The sequence below is a fragment of the Macrobrachium rosenbergii genome, chromosome 55, assembly GCF_040412425.1.
Source record: "Macrobrachium rosenbergii isolate ZJJX-2024 chromosome 55, ASM4041242v1, whole genome shotgun sequence".
NCBI lineage: Eukaryota > Metazoa > Arthropoda > Malacostraca > Decapoda > Palaemonidae > Macrobrachium > Macrobrachium rosenbergii.
Window position 1 is genome coordinate 41,775,040 of NC_089795.1, and position 19,478 is coordinate 41,794,517.

General features: G+C 38.0%; 1 protein-coding gene across 1 annotated transcript in view; it reads right to left on the reverse strand.

Moving 5' to 3' along the window:
• The window catches only part of LOC136835178 (PHD and RING finger domain-containing protein 1), a 150,524-nt gene that overhangs the window by 75,936 nt on the left and 55,110 nt on the right, over nt 1-19,478 (reverse strand). The window contains exon 8 of the mRNA XM_067098397.1: nt 11,780-11,991. Within this exon, the coding sequence (XP_066954498.1) occupies nt 11,780-11,991 (212 nt within the window). The remainder of the gene's footprint in view (nt 1-11,779; nt 11,992-19,478) is intronic.

Sequence of the window (19,478 nt, forward strand, 5' to 3'; positions counted from 1 at the left end):
TGGAAGGCACTGTATGAAGTGAAACTTCTTAGTAGTGATGAAGAAACAGGCATAAAAGCTCAGATGATAATTATGAATACTGTGCTTGACAATACAGAACAAAGCAAAGAAGTACAATGATTAAAAATTATGGTAGATAACTGCTGTTAACTTCTAAAGCTTCAACAATACTATTATTAATGGAACATATGAGAATTGTAACAAATTCTCAGATGTTTGAGTAACTTGCAAAAGCCTCCAAACAATGGACTCTACAAACCAACCTTCTTGTACCAACTGACAAGTTAACTCAAAATTACTTGTTAATATATCATAGATCAGTACCAGATTCTAGATGACAAAAAAACAGAATGAAATTTCTAAAGATGAAAGAGCAGAATAGAGAAAGGATTGAAAATAAATGTGAACAATACCAAGTCTAGTTTATGGAAAATGGAAACAGAGTAAAGGAAATGATGTAGTTGCAGAAAGTGACCAAAAAAGTAGTTGGAGAAAGTGACCATGAGGATACTGAAAAGTTGTAAGGTTGAATCCAACACTACTGTATACTGATAAATATGATTACAATAAATAAAACAAAATATTATGATGCAACTATCTTTCAAAGGATCTACTGCTATACAGTAGGAGTTAGGCCCTTGTAAAAAAAAAAAAAAAATTTACAGGTGTGGCTATAAAAGTTAAACTTAAAGGCTAATGTGCAGTACAATATTACATAAGGAAATTGCTCAGCCAGTGTGTTCAGAGGCTGGAATATAAACCAACTTTCAGGCAGAGATAGTTTCAGCATAGAGCAGTAGATATACAAACAGCATGACAACCACCATATGAAGGCCCATAAACTCATGGCGGTAAGAATGAAGACCTCAACCACACAGGAATGCATGCAGAAATTGCAAGACAAAGGAGAGTGGTGAGAATTGATTTTATTTCTAAACCCTTATAAAGGCACTGCTATATAAATGATGGTAAAGGCATCAGTTCTTGGCAATAATGGATAGAAGATTGAAAAGCATCAACAATTCTGTTAAACTTGTCTGGCAAGAATCAATAGAAAAGCTTTTGTACAGTTTTTCACACAAGAGGCCTGATAAAATCCATCATTCCAAAAGGTTGCTTGTTGTCTTCCTAGGTGTGAGAGTAAGGTAAGTAATGCGATGTTACTATATACTGTGGTATAGTAATGTCATGTACAGTATAGTGTACAAGTGTTTGGCATTGCATTATATACTATAAGATCTTGGCATACTACCTGAACACCTGAGAAAGGTTCAGTTACTGCTTGTAATGGAATATCTATTAGCAAAGATTCTATCAAAACTTCCATTATCCTTCTCTTCTCCCTGACTAAAGCAAAATGAAATGTGAGTACGGCAGGACATTTTATAATGAATGGGTACCGTGAGAAAGCTTCCTTATAGTTGAACTGTACTTGAGAAACTGCTAATAAACTAGCTTTTAATACAATGCTAATACACTTGGCTCTTCATTTTCACATAAGGATCTTAGAGACTCAACCACTCCGCTGTAAACTTCAAAATCCTAGAAATAGGATTATGGGAAGGTACTAACATCAACCTCTTAAATATGCAGACCTAATTTCTTCGAGTAAAAGAGGAAATTTTAAATACATTATTCACTAGTGAAAACATAGGATTTTGAATTCAAGACAGTCTGTAACTTCAAAATTAAAAACTAATAGAAAATTTCCAATCTATCTAAGGTTCGGTCTGGATTACTCTCTTACCACTACTGCACTTTTCTCCTTGTAAAAATCATCTTTAGTAAGTGTCCATGACATTCTTATTCATTGCAAAATAATTGGAATCTGATCTACAGCACCCTTTCCCCAAAGTATTCCTAATCTTGGTTTAACCATTCTCCTAAAAGATGACTGCATAACAGCTAAATAATCATGTACAATACACAAGAAATGGTAAACTTAAACAGGCCTCATGCTCATCAGATCTTTATTCACAGGAGGATAGGCTGGTAAGAAGGATGTGTGCAACATTATGGAAACTCATGCTAAAGGAGCTATTAATAAAAATTTGCCATAAACATCACTGTCACTGGTAGTTATCACTGCTGAAACTAACTGTTAGGCCCTCCAACAGCACAGTATCAAATCAACTGAGAACTCAATTTGACAGCAACATTTTTTTTTAGTATCAAAGATATCTACAGCTCACAATGTAAAAGGTTCACTCCAACCCAAAAGAAAGATAAAATACATAAACCTGTAGTTCATTACTTTCACCAACACCTACCAATTTAATAAAAATCAAGATAGCAGATTCTTTGGGCCACAGATCATTTCACACCTATTCTACAGGCTGAAAGGCAAAATGAAAGTCTACCAGCACCTGCCAAAAGAATCAAACATATCAAATTCCATTTTTTCCACATGTGCAAACCATCTCAAAACACTCTGATCCATTCTTTCATATATGCTCACCTTTTTACAATTTCTAACTCCACATTTCCTATCCTTTCAACTTTTATGACATTCTAAAGCATCAGCCTTTTTTCTTTCAGTCATAAGTAACATCTTCACTCCTCGTCAATTAAGGTGAGTTGGCTCTATCCATCACAGATCCAACCTTGGCTGCAAAGACTCCCAAATTTACTCCTAATCCTCTGCAAATATCCTGCTCCCTTTCAGTCTTTACATGTTCTCTTTTATCATCCTACCACTCTATCTGATATATTTACACTTAAATACCTTTATGAATTATCTGATTCCACTCTCCTAAAATTTGCAATGAATGTCAACATGGGTGGTTATATATTGTTCACTGAACTCCATTTTTAACTTGTTCCCTTTCACCTCTTCCCAGTTAACTGCCATATGTCTAGATTGTTTTCTTATTCCAATTTTCACCTTTTGAGAATTTAACCTTCTGGCCAGCTATCATGAATCACCACCACATATGAAAGTAAGCGGCTAGCGACAAAAGAATAATTGTGACACAGCCATTGTCTTTCAAACCTTTAAACCATAGCCAACATATCTAACATAATTGTAATAAAAAAATTTAAACTGTCATGTCTCAATGCTTTGTGAAATAAATGCCATAAAATTAAAAGTTTCTTTTGGAATTTCTATCATAAAACAAAAATTTATCATCAAGTAATTACAGTAGTTTGTGGTTAATAACCTATTAAAGTTAACCAAAGAAATGTAGCTGTGATTTACCCACTATTAAATATCAACCATTACTGTAAGAAAAAAGCTAAATCTTCTGGTCTTCGTACTGAAACCAAAAGTGAAAAATTTAAAAAGTCAAGACTAAATTAATGCACAAGATCTCATGTAATTATAAAACAAAGTCAGCCTAGCTGCTAGATTTTATCTAGCCCTTAAACCTTTAAAATGGAAAACTGTTTACCAATTTCTACTTCAATATCAAGAACATCACTGTCCACATAGCTCAGCACTTAAACAATACCCATAGAATGATTCTAGCAAAAAAGGGTGGGTCATTATTTTGCCATGGCCTTTACCTATGGAATCCTGATAAGAATCTGACTTGGCCATGACACTAGATTCTACATGCTAGGTAGTCTGAACTCACTCCTGTGGTGATATCGAAGAAATAAACAGCAGCATCATGGGTCATCAGGAAGCCCCTAAAAGTTGCCTAATTTCTATAATACACATATATCCTGACTTATGCTGAATGATATACTGAGAGAATTTTGGTAATTAAAAGCATAGAATAAATGAAGAAGCACAAGATATCTGATGTGCGAGTAAGAGCAACTAACCCCACATCTAGTATTATAGTAGCATGAAAGGAAATGGACTTCTCCAAACTTCTCGAGCTTATGATGATAGATTTCAAAGTGAAGTTTCAGTACCTTAGATTCTTTTGGCCATTTTAGTTTTATGGATTAAAGTGCATTATGGCACAAAACAAATGTTATCCAATTTCTCTGCTTCTTTTATAAGACCATTTATTCCCCCGAGTTTTTCTTTGTAGCTGTAATATGTAAGATGGGGGTATCATATAGCCAGATTGATACCCTAACTATGGCATGGTACCTCTCTCTCTTCTAAGTGTTCAAGGCACTATTGCTGACACTTTGCAAGTTTGCTATGAGGCTATCAATATTAACAGTTCATGGTAGGTCTTTAGAAATGACACAGATTTTGCTGGGATCAGGAATACACTACAGCTGGAGTAATTCATTTTGACAAAGTTAACACACTAGGCACTATAATCAATACTTTTTTCTTTATCAATGAGCTAATGTCTGCTTCTTTCCTTATTCACATTTTGTTGATCATTCAATCCTCCCCAATCCTTACTCTCTCCTCTGCTATAATTATTCTGCTGGTTGCATGCACTCTCCTAACATATTTACCCTTATTTTTTAAAAATTAGCTAGTGAGCTTATCTAAATGAGAATACCAAGCCGTCAACCCATATTTAAAGCCTACAATACAATTTCTATCCATTTCTTTCTCTTCACCCAACTCTCTTGTTTTTGAGTAAAATGTAATAACCTCTCACTTTATCAACATTTTAAGAGTTCAGGTTACAGATATTTAAAAATTAGAGTCATGATACATAAAATATGATTCAAAAGCCTAATTCTGATTTTAAAATTAAGTTTTGCTTGGTTGCCATAAGCTTCCTTTATCCCAGTTATTTGTTCACAATGTGAATATTTGGTCCTCACAGCTGAATGCTTCATCTTGTCTCAATCCTCAATATGACTAAATCAATGGGAATGTATTTGATTAATGACCCTGTCACTATCTTTTCTTAAGATCAACTTTCTCTCTACCTCAAAGTGGTTTCTTTCAATTACTGTTTCACAGACCTCAAAGGTCAGGAGATGGTCTTGTAACATTGTAGGACAGGCAGTCCCAGGTTATCGGCGAGGTTTCCATTCTGACGGCATGACGATAAGTGAAAATTGCTGATTTTCAGCGCGTATCAGTGCCTATAACTGGAGATCGGTGCCTAAGTTAGGTATGTATTGGCACTGATAAGCAGAATTTGGCACATATTGGCGCCGAAAATCATCGCTGGACAAGCGCTGTAAAACTGGATCGCCGATAACAGAGCCCACCGATAACCGGGGCTGCCTGTATTAAGTTTCATTGTTTAAAACTGATTTTCAACAATTTTCTCTAAAAATTTGTCAGGACCTACTACAGAGATGATTTTTAATGTTATTTTCCTCTTCAACCATTTTAAATAAGGACTAAGTGGCAATACTACTTCTAAACAACTTGTTTTTTTGTAATGACTGTTACACCTTAATGAGTTTTATTAACCTGCTTTTACATGTTAGTAACCATTTCATCACTTGAAAATTCCTTTTTATTCAATAATATGGACTTCGGAGGTGAATTATCATTTATGGTAAGTTTTGTTTGATGCAGTCATCATGAATAAAGACTTTGCTGCATTATCTGACCCTCAGTGCATCTAATGCCTATATGAGCAGGCAACTCAGTGGTCTGGTTAAACTACTTTAATAATAATAATAATGAGCAGGCAAAAAAAAAAGTCAACATTAGTACTAATTTTATATTGTTAATGGAGGAAATATATTCAACTACTATTACGTAGAGGGAATAATTTGGGAAGTAATTTTTAAGTGTTTTTCTGACAACTATATCTGTCGAGTTATGAAGTTTTGAGAGATCTTTATAACCTTAACATAAAAGATGGCATACAATTCTGCTGTGAAAACAGCAACCATATTGAACACTGAGAACTACGTTCTCCTACCTGGAGACGTTCCAACAATAATCACTATTTTTCTCTTATAATCTTTACACCAAGTGTGCAATTCAAATCTATTTTCACATATATAAAGACTAATACGTAACTGATGTTCATTCTCTAAATGTTTTACTATATGATCAAAAGAATAATGGATTTTAGTCTTGGCAAAACCTACCCAACACTCCAAAAATTCCCCTGAACTCTGAACATTAACAGACACTCCCAAACCCAAAAAGCTAGCTACTCCAAATCCAGAGTCAATGCATGGTAATATGCTCTTCAAAAAGGCATGTTAAAAGAAACATTCATATGAGACAATATGATAAAGACTGTCCTAGATGTAATACAACAAAAGCAAGTATCATACACACAAATCAGTAACAAACTATTACAAAAAAAATTCATCATAACTTGATCTACATGACTGGCAATTAGTGAAAGACTGAATCCTTTCACTTCTATAAGAACTCTACCTAAATTCCCATTTGGTCTAGCAGTTCACCTATGCCCTTCCCCCAAGTCTTCATTCTGCTACATACACATCTACTACTTTTCTGACTAACTTTTCCTTATTTTTTCCTCACTTCATTCCTCTAGATGTGCTTACAGAGTACCTTGTATGGCATACTGCAGATGGAACTGAAACTTCTTTGCAGCATCTCCTCAGCCAAAAATGCATTGCTCTTTATCTGAATTCTTAACTTTACCTTACTCCATTTTTCACTTGTTATTTATGATAAAAATCTTTCAAGGAGGCTCTAAAAGCATCTAGCAATGTGCTTGATCATCTTCAACTAACTTACAGTAACGATTCTCATTACATCTAACCAGCAACAATCACAATTTTTTAGATTTGGTCTATTTTTCAGCTGATTTACATATCTTTGTTACTTCATTATTTATAATATATATATATATAATCTTCACATTAAAATCTAGTAATAAATCTTTAAATGTTATTTAGGTCACTTCAAAATCCTTACTTTTTTCTTTGTTCTTGCCAACTTCTCATCTGGACTTATTTTTGAATAAAAAAATTTACCCTATTTAGTAAAGAGACATCTTTTATTTGCCAATAGTCTTACAATATCTTTTGAATTTTTCCAAACTACTTCTAGTCTTTCACGCTGCCTCCTTCAGTAACAAAAATGTTCTACCTCTTCTAAGACTCAACTACTGCAACACAGTGCTCCACCTTCCCTCTTGCCCTTTAGTCCTCCTTATACCTTTAAGGCAACATAAACCTCTTAAACCAGGAATATTTTGCAATCCTCAGCATCTCTTGTAACACTTATATTTAGTAAACAGTACTGAGCTCACATTTACCTTTCCCATACCATTCCAATGGTCATTGTCCTATCACCTAGTTTTCTTTTGCATAGCTTGTTAGTCTGTCAAGATCTTCAGTAGAGTGCTATAATCCCCTCCCCTACATATGAATTTTTCCTGTGGATGCCTTCTTAAACAATGACTATTTTGTCATCTTGTCGAGCATGAAGTTACGTTGAGAATCATTTTAATTTTCCTCAGCCTTTCCTCTGTTAAGTTACATACTGCTGCTTATCTTGTTCTTTGCACATTATTGTTGCTCTTTTTCTACTCATATGGTACTATTATTTTCTCTATCAGGCTTCTAGATACTGTACTCTAGTCAGCCCATTGATGACCAACACTAAACTGCTTCAAGTAAATTGCTTGTTATTCCAGAAGGCCATTTTCCACTTCTCATTTTTGCAAGTTTACTTCAACCCATTCAGATGTTATATTCTCTAACAATCCCTTTACAAACTATCATCCACCAGGTTTTGTTCATTTTCTTAATTCAATCTATTTTCAGAATACTTCAATCCTATCTTTCTCTTAAAATTATTTTTCCATTAGTAACTTTTATATATTTGCCCCTTTCAAATATCTTTCATCTATTCTCAGCTACTTTGCTATCCTGAATAACAGACTCTTTACCCTCTGCTAAATTCAGATCTGTACCCTCTGTCAAGTTAAGAAACTGATTCCATCCCTCCCAATTCCTCTTGTGTGTGTGCTACCTACTTTTTAGCCCCTCCTCTTCTTATACAATCTCAGTTCTCTCCCCTGCCTGTCCTCTAATGAGATTGAAGGTTCTTATTTTCTCTTCAATGCACCATAAATATCTATACCACTCTCTATATATCTATTCCTAAAAGTCACAATGCATACTCTTTTTGCTGCATATACGACCCTTTAGCAGTTTCCACACAACTTTTTTATGCTGTATTTGATGACACTTCCTGATGCTCCTTTCTTGCTTCACTTACAGTTTCCATGTCTTTGTTCTTATAGTTTCTTTCTTCACCTTCCTATGACTCAGTTTCAAAGCTCATACCAAGATATGTTGCATTAAGCATGCATCAACTATTTCTATGTTGTCTTTACTTATCACAATATCAATCTGCTTCAACTTCCCCACTACTCTCTAGGGTTCTTAAAAATGGTACTGTACTTTGCAATTTTAATCCTTGGCTTTAGCAGAAATTCAGAACAGCTTATCCTTCTTTGTCTATTTTTGCCCAATCTGCATCTTCCTATCACATCCCCAGAGCCATTTGGGTCCCATCCTACCATTAATCCTTAAGGGATAGGCTAAATACATATCAAGCAACACCCAGACCGGGGCAAATTTTAAGCTTGGCCAATTTAAGAAAAAACACATCAATGGAAAGAGGAAGATATGCAACTGCACATGGTGTATAAAAAACTAAAAATTTTTCCCTACCTTCCACGGGAAATTGAGTGACTATTTAGAACACTGTGTGGGGCCTCTTTTACAAGACTCTTGTAAAAATGTTGATTTTACCTAGTTATGCATGTTTTTCTAACAATTTATTTTATTTTATTTTGTACAATTATAATTACAGCTCACACACTACCATACCAGATAAGAACTAAAATCGGTAACAAATTCTGAGTATATTTGTTGTAAAAAATTTGTGAGATTTACTGAGATGGGGAGATGCAGTAACTTTTTGTGAGGTATACATGTTTTTTCTAATATTTCTTTCCAAAATTACAATTGTAGCTGACAAACTATCATCAAAGATAAGAACTAAAACCAACAGCAATCTCTGGGTACATTTATGAGCAAATAAATAAAAAGAAGTCCTGGAGCAGCAGAGAGGCAGTAAATTCCCCTCTGAAATCTCAAGGCATACTGATCGCTGTCTCTCCTGAGCCAAGCTAAATAGTTGCTATAAGTCATTTATGGCCTACCGAAGTGCTATGAACATTTTTCCCGCTAAACTCATCCCAACAGAATGGCACGTAATATTGATACTTGTATGAGGATTCCTGTCCATCATCCTAAATCTATTATAGAATCTCATATGAGGATTCCCGTCCATTAAGAGTTAAACCATGTAAGGGATGTTCATGCTTTTTTCCTACTGTTGTTCCAACACCTACAGTAAGTATATACCATGGGATTCTTCACACCCCAGCCAACTTAGAGACTGCTAGCTACTTATGGCCAACCCATCTCATGAACTTGTTTGTTCAATACAAACTTCGTCATCAATAGCCTTACAAATGTGCTTTCGTTATCTCCTGTCACACCAACTTGTTGGATCCAGAAAAACAAGGACCACCCACAATAAACCTAAAATCATTTTTAGTTTTAGCCCTGTCTTTTTTATGATTTCCATATACCCTTACTGACATAACTCAACCCACTCAAATTTGTCCTGGCTGACAACTGGCCTCTAACAAGGCATTAATTCATTCTGAGCTAACAATGTCTTAATTCATTATGAGTTTCAAAACCTACTGGGAATTTTGTTATTGCTATTCACTAATTTGTAACAACTGGGTCATATTACTACTTCCATACAGTTACCTACAGGATTGGTACTTATTAGCAATGTAAAAATTGGATCAAGGTATGTTTAACAAGTTGGATAGCTAAATGTGAGGAAGCCACAGGGAGCAGGATAATTAAAAGGCAGAGAGGAATGCAGCTGGAACTGAAAGAATGCTGCAGGGAACCTTTAGTATCATCTAAAGTGTGACATGCACAGTACACTATGGGGTACCCAATAAAAGGCCCTTGAGACTTTATTTCTTCCGTAGTCCCTTTCAAAAAACTTTGTATCCTCCAAATAAACAAAATGACCTAAGGATTCCAGTGCTTCCAAATGGATATAAACATTAAACATAACTGTTTAAAAAGAGCCATCTTCATCAGATTGTCTTCCAATAAAAAGTGTGATTTTACTTGCTTGTGCACAAAGAATATGAACAATAATCATGTTTTTTTTCAGTGGATTTTTTGTAATATATCAAGAATACATATTACACTCCAAGAAAGGGTCTATTTTATTCTTCCTCTTGCATCTGGGGTTCGGATAACTGACTGTATTTCTGTACTTTTATTGGGATGGATGTGAAAGGGAAGGACTTGTATAAGGGTTGATAAGGAATTACGACTGTGACAGCTGACTTGTGTACATATTATGAAATACAGAACCTGCAGTATGGGAAGATTAATTAGGAGTGGTTTGTATGAGAGAGATCAGCTCCATTGGGCATAGGCATCACTTTATGTCACATGGCATTTAAAACTAGTCAACACCTGTCATATAACCTGTTTTATTTATAACCTATGTACTCTTAAAAAGAAAAATCATTATTTTCTATTAAAATGACAAGCATTGCCTCAAGTTTTCATTCACCACATGACATACTAAGCAGTATTCTAGTACACCAAAGGTTAAGTAACCTCTGTTTATAGCTACTGAACCAATGTTATGTAGCTTTGTTTCTAAATATGTTAAAATTACATGTACTGTAACTGATAAGGATGTAGGTAAAGTTGGGGCTTTGTCTAATGTAATTTGCATCAAAAGCAAACAAAAAATGTTAAAACAAGACTTTTGTTTCAAAGTGGAAAATTTGGAATGTCTGGGGTGAGCATGATGATGGCAAATTAATTTATAAAAGGAAACTAACAAATACAGACTTATTTTCTTAGTCAAGTCATCTATAACTACAAAATTCTGGTGGTAAAAAATTCCTGACATAAATCTCCTGACTTTCCCACCATTCTAACTTATCATTCATAAAATACAGAGCTCCGCTGTGAGTATCATCCTTTCACACGCTGTCTTCACTAATCCCTGTAATGATTTTTACAATGCTTTCCTTGAAATAGACAATCCTTAAATATATGTGCCATCCACCATACAGCAGTACCCACTGCTATCAAAGCAAGTTTAATGTACATACCATAACAGTCACTTACCATTCATGGACCAAAGCTTGTAAAAATTATGTCTTTTCTATCCTTGTGCTCCTTCCAGATGAGTGCTAGTAAATTCTCATATCGCAGCAAATAAAATTTTCTGCTTCTCACACTGCACTACAGTATTTTGGTTCTCTTTCAGAGAGCGAAATGGCTAAACAAAAGCAATACAAAATCTATGCAACAAAGAATACTAACTGTAACTCTCATACCACTAATAATCTTCACAATAATTTAAACAACTGAAAATGGAACTGCTCTGTATGTTCATTCATATGTTTATAACTTGAATTAATTTCATTTCTGAATGAAGCAGCATCTACCAGTAACAAAACTTATCATTATCTTAACTGTAAAAATAAAAAGTACACAAGCAACATATAATTTTTTGTTTTAAGTGTGTTCTGTGATGAGAACAACAAGCACAATTTACTTCTGCAATTAAAAGCACAACCAATCACACAGGCAATTTCTCAAAATGAAAATGCACCCAGTAAAAGAAATGCTCTACCTACACTAACTACACAAACACTATACTAATAATACATAAAGACTTGTTAGTGAGTTGATATCCAAAATTAAGAAAATGAATATTTCAACAGAATTACCTTTCAATGTGCTTCACCGTCATCATATCACTGACCAAAGGGTGGAAGAAGAAATCAAACCAAATTTGTACTACCTGTTCAATGATGTTGCCTGCAGAGCTGTTGCTGAATAAAGACAAGACAAATTGCAACAATATACACAAACTTACTCCATGCTGATGTCCACCTCAGCATTTACACCAAGGAGAGACAAATTTGGCAGAGCAGAATTATCTCGACGTCCATTGAGCTGCTCTTTTGTATTTGGAGGTTGCATGGTTGGAGTAAGCTGCCATGGCTTACATGGTCGGATACCAAGCACTTCGGCTATTCTGCTTTTGGGGGTCATGGCTGGCAGAGGAATTTTTACCCTTTTGCTTACCTGAAAACAGAAGATATCAACATCAGAAAATGACTCAAATTACCAGTGAATTAAAAAAATATTATATTATAAAAACAATATAACCACAAGAAAAAGTAATTTTTTAATTACCTCCTACATTACAATACCAGTTTAATGAAACCACTCAAGTCACATTTCACGCCACTAATAGGTCCTGCCCTATACATTTATTCTTGCATGAGATCAGAATAACAATGCAAGGTAAAGTTAAAGAGGTTGGACATTAGGTAAATGGTTCAAGACATAAGAAATAAACTCTAAAGAGGCATAAAGGAATAGCACTGGGACTAAATAAATGCTAACAAAACCTAAGGCCTACCCAGTAATGCTGGCTCCAAGATCCTGTAATCAGTATCCATTCAGTATTTTTTTGTTTACCACCGAGATTTCCATGACAGCATATTATTTTTGGCCAATTTCACCATCTGACAATTTACTGTTATCGTTTTCCATTTTTTAATGAATTACAATAAAGAAAAAGTATTCATAAAATAAAAACACTGCCACATCAGGATCAGTGTGATTTGCAACAAACAAGATTTTTTCCCTCTCTTGTTCTCTCCTTACATACCTCAGAATTCATTTGCCGGTATCATTTTCATTCATGATTTTCATTTCTCCTCATTTATTATTTCTTTCATTTATCCATTTATCTAATCACTTTACTTTTAAAATATTTTTTATTTTCACCACTTACTCTGTCTTTCTCTTACACTTACTCTCTGGAATGAATTACAAGTCTTGGTATTTTAACTAGCTTTTCATTCTGTGTATTAAATCATATCCCGATTAATACATATAAACCTTACTTTCACACTGTTCAGTGAAAAATATGTTTACAAATTATAGGGGAATGTGGATCCACTGCTATCAGGGACAAATTTCCTATATGGCTTGCCTTTGCTAACACGACGCCTGAATTCAGGCTTAATTTCCTCCACAGCACCCAAAATACAAGACACGGGCTCACAACACAGACAAAGGAGGTCACCCATGTGGTTCACACCACAAAGAAAGAAAGCAGACTATAACAACCTTGCGTCCCACAACCTCATGAATTTCTGCAAATTCTGCAATCACTTGGCAACTGGGGGGGGTAAAAAAAAAAAAAAAAAAAAAAGAGCAACTGTACAGAGCAGAAAACATGGTCATAACGGGAGAACATGCAGTAACAACTGGGCACTAATACAATTGAGAACAGAGGACGAGACAGACACTCAAGTTGCATGGCTCACAGGCCTAGCATGAGAAATTCCATTTATGAAAGCATAGGTTTGTATTCCTGTCAGAAGAAATCCTTTTAAGGATTACATGAGGCAGATTACTTTCAGATTAGTTCCAACCTCAAGGGGTAAGGGGATTACCTTGTTAAGGCCCTCTCTTATGCAGACTTACATAACGCTTGCTGCAATCATAGAAAGCAATTACGCTAGATCTGATTTTGGAACTCAATAAAAGTTCCACATTGCATCTGAATAATGCTGGTATTGGATTTTGGTTTATACATCATGATATTTCCTGGAAATTATCAGAATAATGAAACAATATGTATCAGCTTAAACTATTTTCAGTCTTCTCCTCCCCATTTCTCACTTCCACCTTTTCAACATTTCCACCACCACTTTCTCAAATTCTACTAAATCTCTCTAGATTTTTTTCAAATGTTTAAACTCTTTCCTTTATTGTAAATAGTCAAATGAAATGTTGTTTCTCCTCTGAGCAATCATAACAAGAAACCTAAGCTTTTTCTCTGAAGAGCAATAAAGCAAACAAAAAACTTTGGTTGGTAGCACATTCCATAATTTGAAAAACTCAAATATCAATAAAAAACCTGAACCTACCCTTATGTTTTATACAGTTATTTAAAATTAGGCCAACAAGAGTGGCAGTGCAAATTCTCAGTTGTGGCTAAACCTTAACCCATAAGTAAAATGGACCGAGTATGATGACCATGCAAATCATCATCCACAACACCTCACGCTCACCCTTAACAATGTTCAACCTCAACAAGGCAAACTGTCTTGTATGCAAATATCTTCTACAATAAATCAATTTGGATGAATCACTAAAAACAAATCAGACACAGATTCTTCAAAAGTTTACAAAACAAAGTCACAAAGCTTCTCCAGGTCAGACCAAATGACATTTTTATGATAAAATAGTTTTATATATACTGTGCTTACCAAGTAATTGCATAGCAATAGGTTTTCAACCACGGCAGCCTAAGAATTCAAAATTCACAGTAGTGGTCAATTGTTTTGTGTAGGTGACAAGACCCTGTCCACTTCCGGGTACCGATAGCAACTACTTAGCAGAAAGCTTCAATTCATTTTGTGCCCTGACATCCATGTAAGGGGAGGAGGGAGGGCTCCGATCATGTAATTACTTGGTAAGTATACATAAAACTTTATCATAAAAATGTCATTTTTATATAAGTAACTTACCAAGTAATTATATAGCTATTCCACATTGCAAGAAGGTGGGATACATGGACATATTCTATTTCAAAACAATAAGGAGAGTAATGAATCTGAAACAGAAAACTTGCTAGCATTTAACAAATGCTTGTTGTTTCCTTACCTGTTAAGAGAGCTACTACAGGCAGATACTGCCTCAGGTTGGCGCTCATCTTAGTTTGTAGTGGGGTGGCGGTGAGCCAAGGGTCGCCCCTACATTAGTGGGAACTTTGTAGCATAAGAAGTTCTCTGAATGCTAGCAAAGTTTAAAATGTGTCCCTGCCCTGGAGGTAGGCCACATCAAAGTAAAAAAAAAAATGCTGTCACCTACAATATAATAAAAACCACACCCCAGGCTGCTAAACACTGGTGGGTACTCCAGGTACAATGTACCCCCGGGGCTTCCTTTAAACTCAAAACCTTATACCATGGCGAGGAGATAGTAAGAGGGACAGATAGCCCCCTATCCTTCCTTTCCCAAAACCACGCCAGTCACAGATAAAGGTCCTAACGTGCTACAGTTCTCAAAAATGGTTTCCACATCCTTTAAATGTGAACTGCCCTCACCTCAAGAGCCTTAACCTCAATTGAAGGTAAGCCTCCTTTTGAATCTGGGAGCGTGCTTCAGAGATCATATCTCTCAGGAAAAAGGAGCTGGCATTCTTCGAGAGAGGTCTAGACGGGTTCCTTACAGAACACCAGAGCTTGTTAGAGGTCCCCTGATCTCTGTTTGATGCAGGTAGTACCTGAGAGCTCTCACAGGGCAAAGGGATCTCTCTTTTTCCTCTGATCCAAGAATATCCATTAGGTTCTTAATGGTGAATGAACGAGGCCAGGGTCTGGAAGGATCCTCGTTCTTGGAAAGGAACCCTAGAGAGAAAGTGCAGACTGCGTCCCCTTGTGAAAAGCCCACTCTTTTGTCTATTGCTTGTAGCTCACTAATACTCTTGGCAGTTGCCAATGCCACCAAAAAGAGTGTCTTCCTGGTAGGGTCTCTGAGAGGGATAGAACGGAGTGGCTTGAAGGATGGACCTGAGAGCCATTTTAATACTACATCCAAATTCCATGAGACGCAACTAGATCTCTTTTCTGAGGTCCTGGTTGGAGGACATATCCATGCCTCCAAGTTTAAAAACCAAACTAAGCAATGACCTGTACCCTTGACAATGAGACGATAACTTTGACGGACTTAACAATAACACTGCAAGCAATCCGACTGATAGTCGTTTTCAGAAGAAGATGATGCTGCGCTGCCAGTATCTTTCTGAAAACTGTCCACTTGGACTGCAGAGCTTGCTAGAAGACAGTCGCCTGCATCTGCAGTTGCCTCTGCAGCCTGCTCTCAAACCCTTTTGTCTGACGAGGGCTCCCGACAGTCTGAAGACTGTCAGGCCAGAGCGGACAACTCTTGGTGGAACCTGAGGAGAAGTTAGGTTGTCAGAAGCTATTTTTGTAGGAAGGGCTAGGAAAATCCACCAACAGTCGAATTAGGTCTAGAACACACACCTCTTATTGGGCCAAAGAAAGAACCCAGCCTAGAGTGAGTGAAAATGCCTGATATGACAAAAACTTGTTTATTCCCTCCCTGATCATCCCGAAGGAAGGGAAGGCATAAACGTCCAAGCCTGTCCAGTCCAAGAGCATGGCATCCATCGCCCATGCGAGAGGGTGGGGGACTGGGGAGAAGAGAGGGAGACGGTTATTCCTTGAAGCCACAAATAGGCCAGTCTGCCCCATAACCTCCACAGATCGTCAAAACCTAGGGGGTCCAATGTCCATTCTCTCGGTAGGACTTGCTTGAGATGGCTCAACTAGTCTGCAATCACGTTCATTCTCTCATGAATGAACTGCGTGGTCAAAGTCACCTGGTCCTTCTCTGCCCACAGAAGGAGGTCTCGCGCTGTTTCAGAGAGAAAAAGAGTGGGTGCCTCCTTGCTTGCAGATGTATGCCAGTGCAGTGGTGTTGTCTGTGTGTACCACCACCATCTTGCCAAAGACTAGGCTCGAGAAGGACTGAAGGCCTAGGTGAATAGCCTTTCACTCCTTGACATCGATGTGGTAACTCTTGACCACGTTCCAGAAACTTCACGGCCCTCCAGAAGGGCACCCCAACCTAGATCAGAGGCGTTGGAATAAAATTCTAGGTCGGGGCTCACTGAAAGAAGAGACTTACCCTACCAGAGTCTTTCTTCACATAACCACCATTGAAGGTCGACTCTGATCTATGTGATGGGGAAAACAAAGGAGTCCAGCTGGTTCCTCCTGTTCCAGTTCGCTTTGAGGAAAAACTGGAGAGGCCATATGTGCAGCCTGCCCAGCTTTACAAACTGTTCTACTAAGGCCAGAGTCCCCAAAAGACTCATCCACTGGACTGCTGAGCAGAACAGAAGGGAGAGGAACTGTTGGACCATCTGCAGGCAGGAATCAGATCTTCAGGGGGACAGAAAAGCCAAAAAAGTCCATGAGTTTAGGATCATCCCCAAATAGGGAATCTCCTGTGTCGGTGTCATTAGGGATTTCTTCTCATTGATCAGAATGCCTAACTCCTGTGTCAGGCAAAGAGTTTTCTTCAAGTCCTCCGTGCACTTCTTCTCTGATGAGGCACAGAGAAGCCAGTTGTCTAAATACAGACTGATGTTTATTCCTAGAAGATGTAGCCAATTCCCAAGAGGTGTGAGAATCTGCGTAAGCACTTGCGGTGCTGCTGACAGGCTGAAGCACAAGGCCTGAAACTTGAGAACCCTGCCCTGAAAAACGAAACGCATGAACTTCCTCAAGTCCGGATGTATGGGGACATGGAAGAAAGCGTCCTGCATGTCCAATGTGACCATCCAGTCTCCGTGCTGTAGAGAAGACATGACTGAATGGACTGTTTCCATATGGAACTTCATTTTTAGCACAAACACGTTTTGGGCGCTGACATCCAGTGCGGGTCTCCAGCGCCCCGCCCATTGCCTTGGGGACCACAAAAGGCAGTCGTAAAAACCACGAGCTGCACTTCTTGACTTCTTCCACAGCTCCCTTGAGAAGAAGGGATTCGACCTCTCGAGAAAGGGCTAAAAACCTATTGGAGCCCTCTGAGCACAAAGTCAATGCGATTGGAAATGTTGCTAAAAGAGGAGTCTGCTTGAAAGGGATGGAATAACCCTCATTTAGTACCCTGACAATCCAAGGTTCCCCTCCTCTGCAAGCCCAGTCCTTCCTAAAGAGGAGAAGTCTGGCTCCTACCAGGCCATGAAGGACTGAAATCTCACTTCTTAGGGGTAGCCTTGAACACTGGCTTCTTGATGGATCTCAAAGGGGGTAGTAAATTGGAGCAAGGTCTTGGCTGAGGCTTCTGCTTTCCTCCCAGAAAGGGCTGAGGCTGTAACGGAGAGAACAACTTAGGTATGCAGAAGAGGGTTCTCTCGGACACTTGGCGGAGTGAGCAAGCAGATTGTTAGTTGACTTTTTAAGTAAGTCCAACAAAATCTCTTTCACTGTAGCTTGGGGGAAGAGATGTGACTTGTCTAGGGGCGAGAAAAGGAGGGCTGACTTCTGGGTCGTGGTGACCCCTTTCGAGGTGAATGAATACCACAACTCTCTCTTTTTCAAGATAACCACTGAGAAAAGAGAGAGAAGCTCTGATGATCCATCACTCAGCGCCTTGTCGGCACAAGACAGAACAGTACCCCTAATCAGTCCGATGAAAAGTCTTCTGCAAGGTCTGGGCAACCTTCATCTTCCTTGCTGATGTCCCGACAGACCAACTGAGGAAGCTAAGTACTTCCAGCACCTTAAAAACATTCTTGATGAGGTGGTCTAATTCAGGACAGGAAAACATCACTCTACCTGAGGAGAATACAGCTCCACGAGACAAGTCCACTAAGCAAGAGAAGTTCCCTTGGGAGGAGCCAGAGACTCCCAAAGAGGGTGCTTCTCCAGTGGCGTAAGAACTATATCTCATCTTGAGGAGTCTACTGGGAGGAAAAGCAAAAGTCGCTTTACCTTGTTCCCTATTGGAGGCCAGCCAATCACCAACCTCCTGAAGAGCTTTCCTTGAGGAAGAGGAGAGAACTAACTTGGGAAGCCTAACACCATCGGTAGGCTGTTTCCTCATAAGGAAGATCAAAGCCAGAGAAGCTGGGGCAGCAGGCACAAAGATGTCCAGGAAACTATCCAGGAAAATCTTCAGTATTGCAGAGTATGCTGAAGGAAGAGTGGATTCCTGCAACAACTTCCTCCTCTTCTGACAAAATGGGAGACAAAGACGCGTCCTTAGTTTTGGGAGCCACTGAGGTTTTCTTCAAAAAACCCATAAGTTCTGTTAACTGGCACTAGATCGGAGCTAAAGAAAGATGATCTTGGGCTGATGAGAGCGGGTGCAAAGTAGAAGGTGGTGCTGGGCGCTCGGAAGCTGGCACCGAATGCTCAGCAGTTGGCGCCACACACTCGGGAGCGGGAGGCTGGCATGAAGAGGCGGGCACCGAATGCTCGGGAGTAGACGGGCACTCGGTAGTGTAATAGGTCTTTGAAGATGTTGGGCAGTTTGGGCACTCAGATGCCAAATACGGGTGCTCAAGAGGCAAGAAGCTAACTAAATACCAAAGGCCAAGACCACAAAAAAAATTTAAGTACTTCACCAAAGGAAAAGAATAATAACCAAAAAAACGATGGAGACCGCAGAAAACCTCTGATGTCAGTCAGAAGCCAGCAGAAAACGAATTGAAGCTTTCTGCTAAGTTGTTCCTAACGGTACCTGAAAGTGGGCAGGGTCTTGTCACCTACACAAAACAATTGAGCGCTATCGCGAATTTTTAATTCTTAGGCTGCCGTGGTTGAAAACCTATAGCCATGTAATTACTTGATAAGTTACGTATATAAAACTACATAATCCAAAGACATCACCAAGTTTCTTGTTGACATAAAATAACCAAACTAAATTTTAAGAACCATACTGCTGAACTCAAGCTGCATTAATACAATAACCTTTGAAAAAGCGGAAATCCAAGAGTCACAAATTCAGTCACA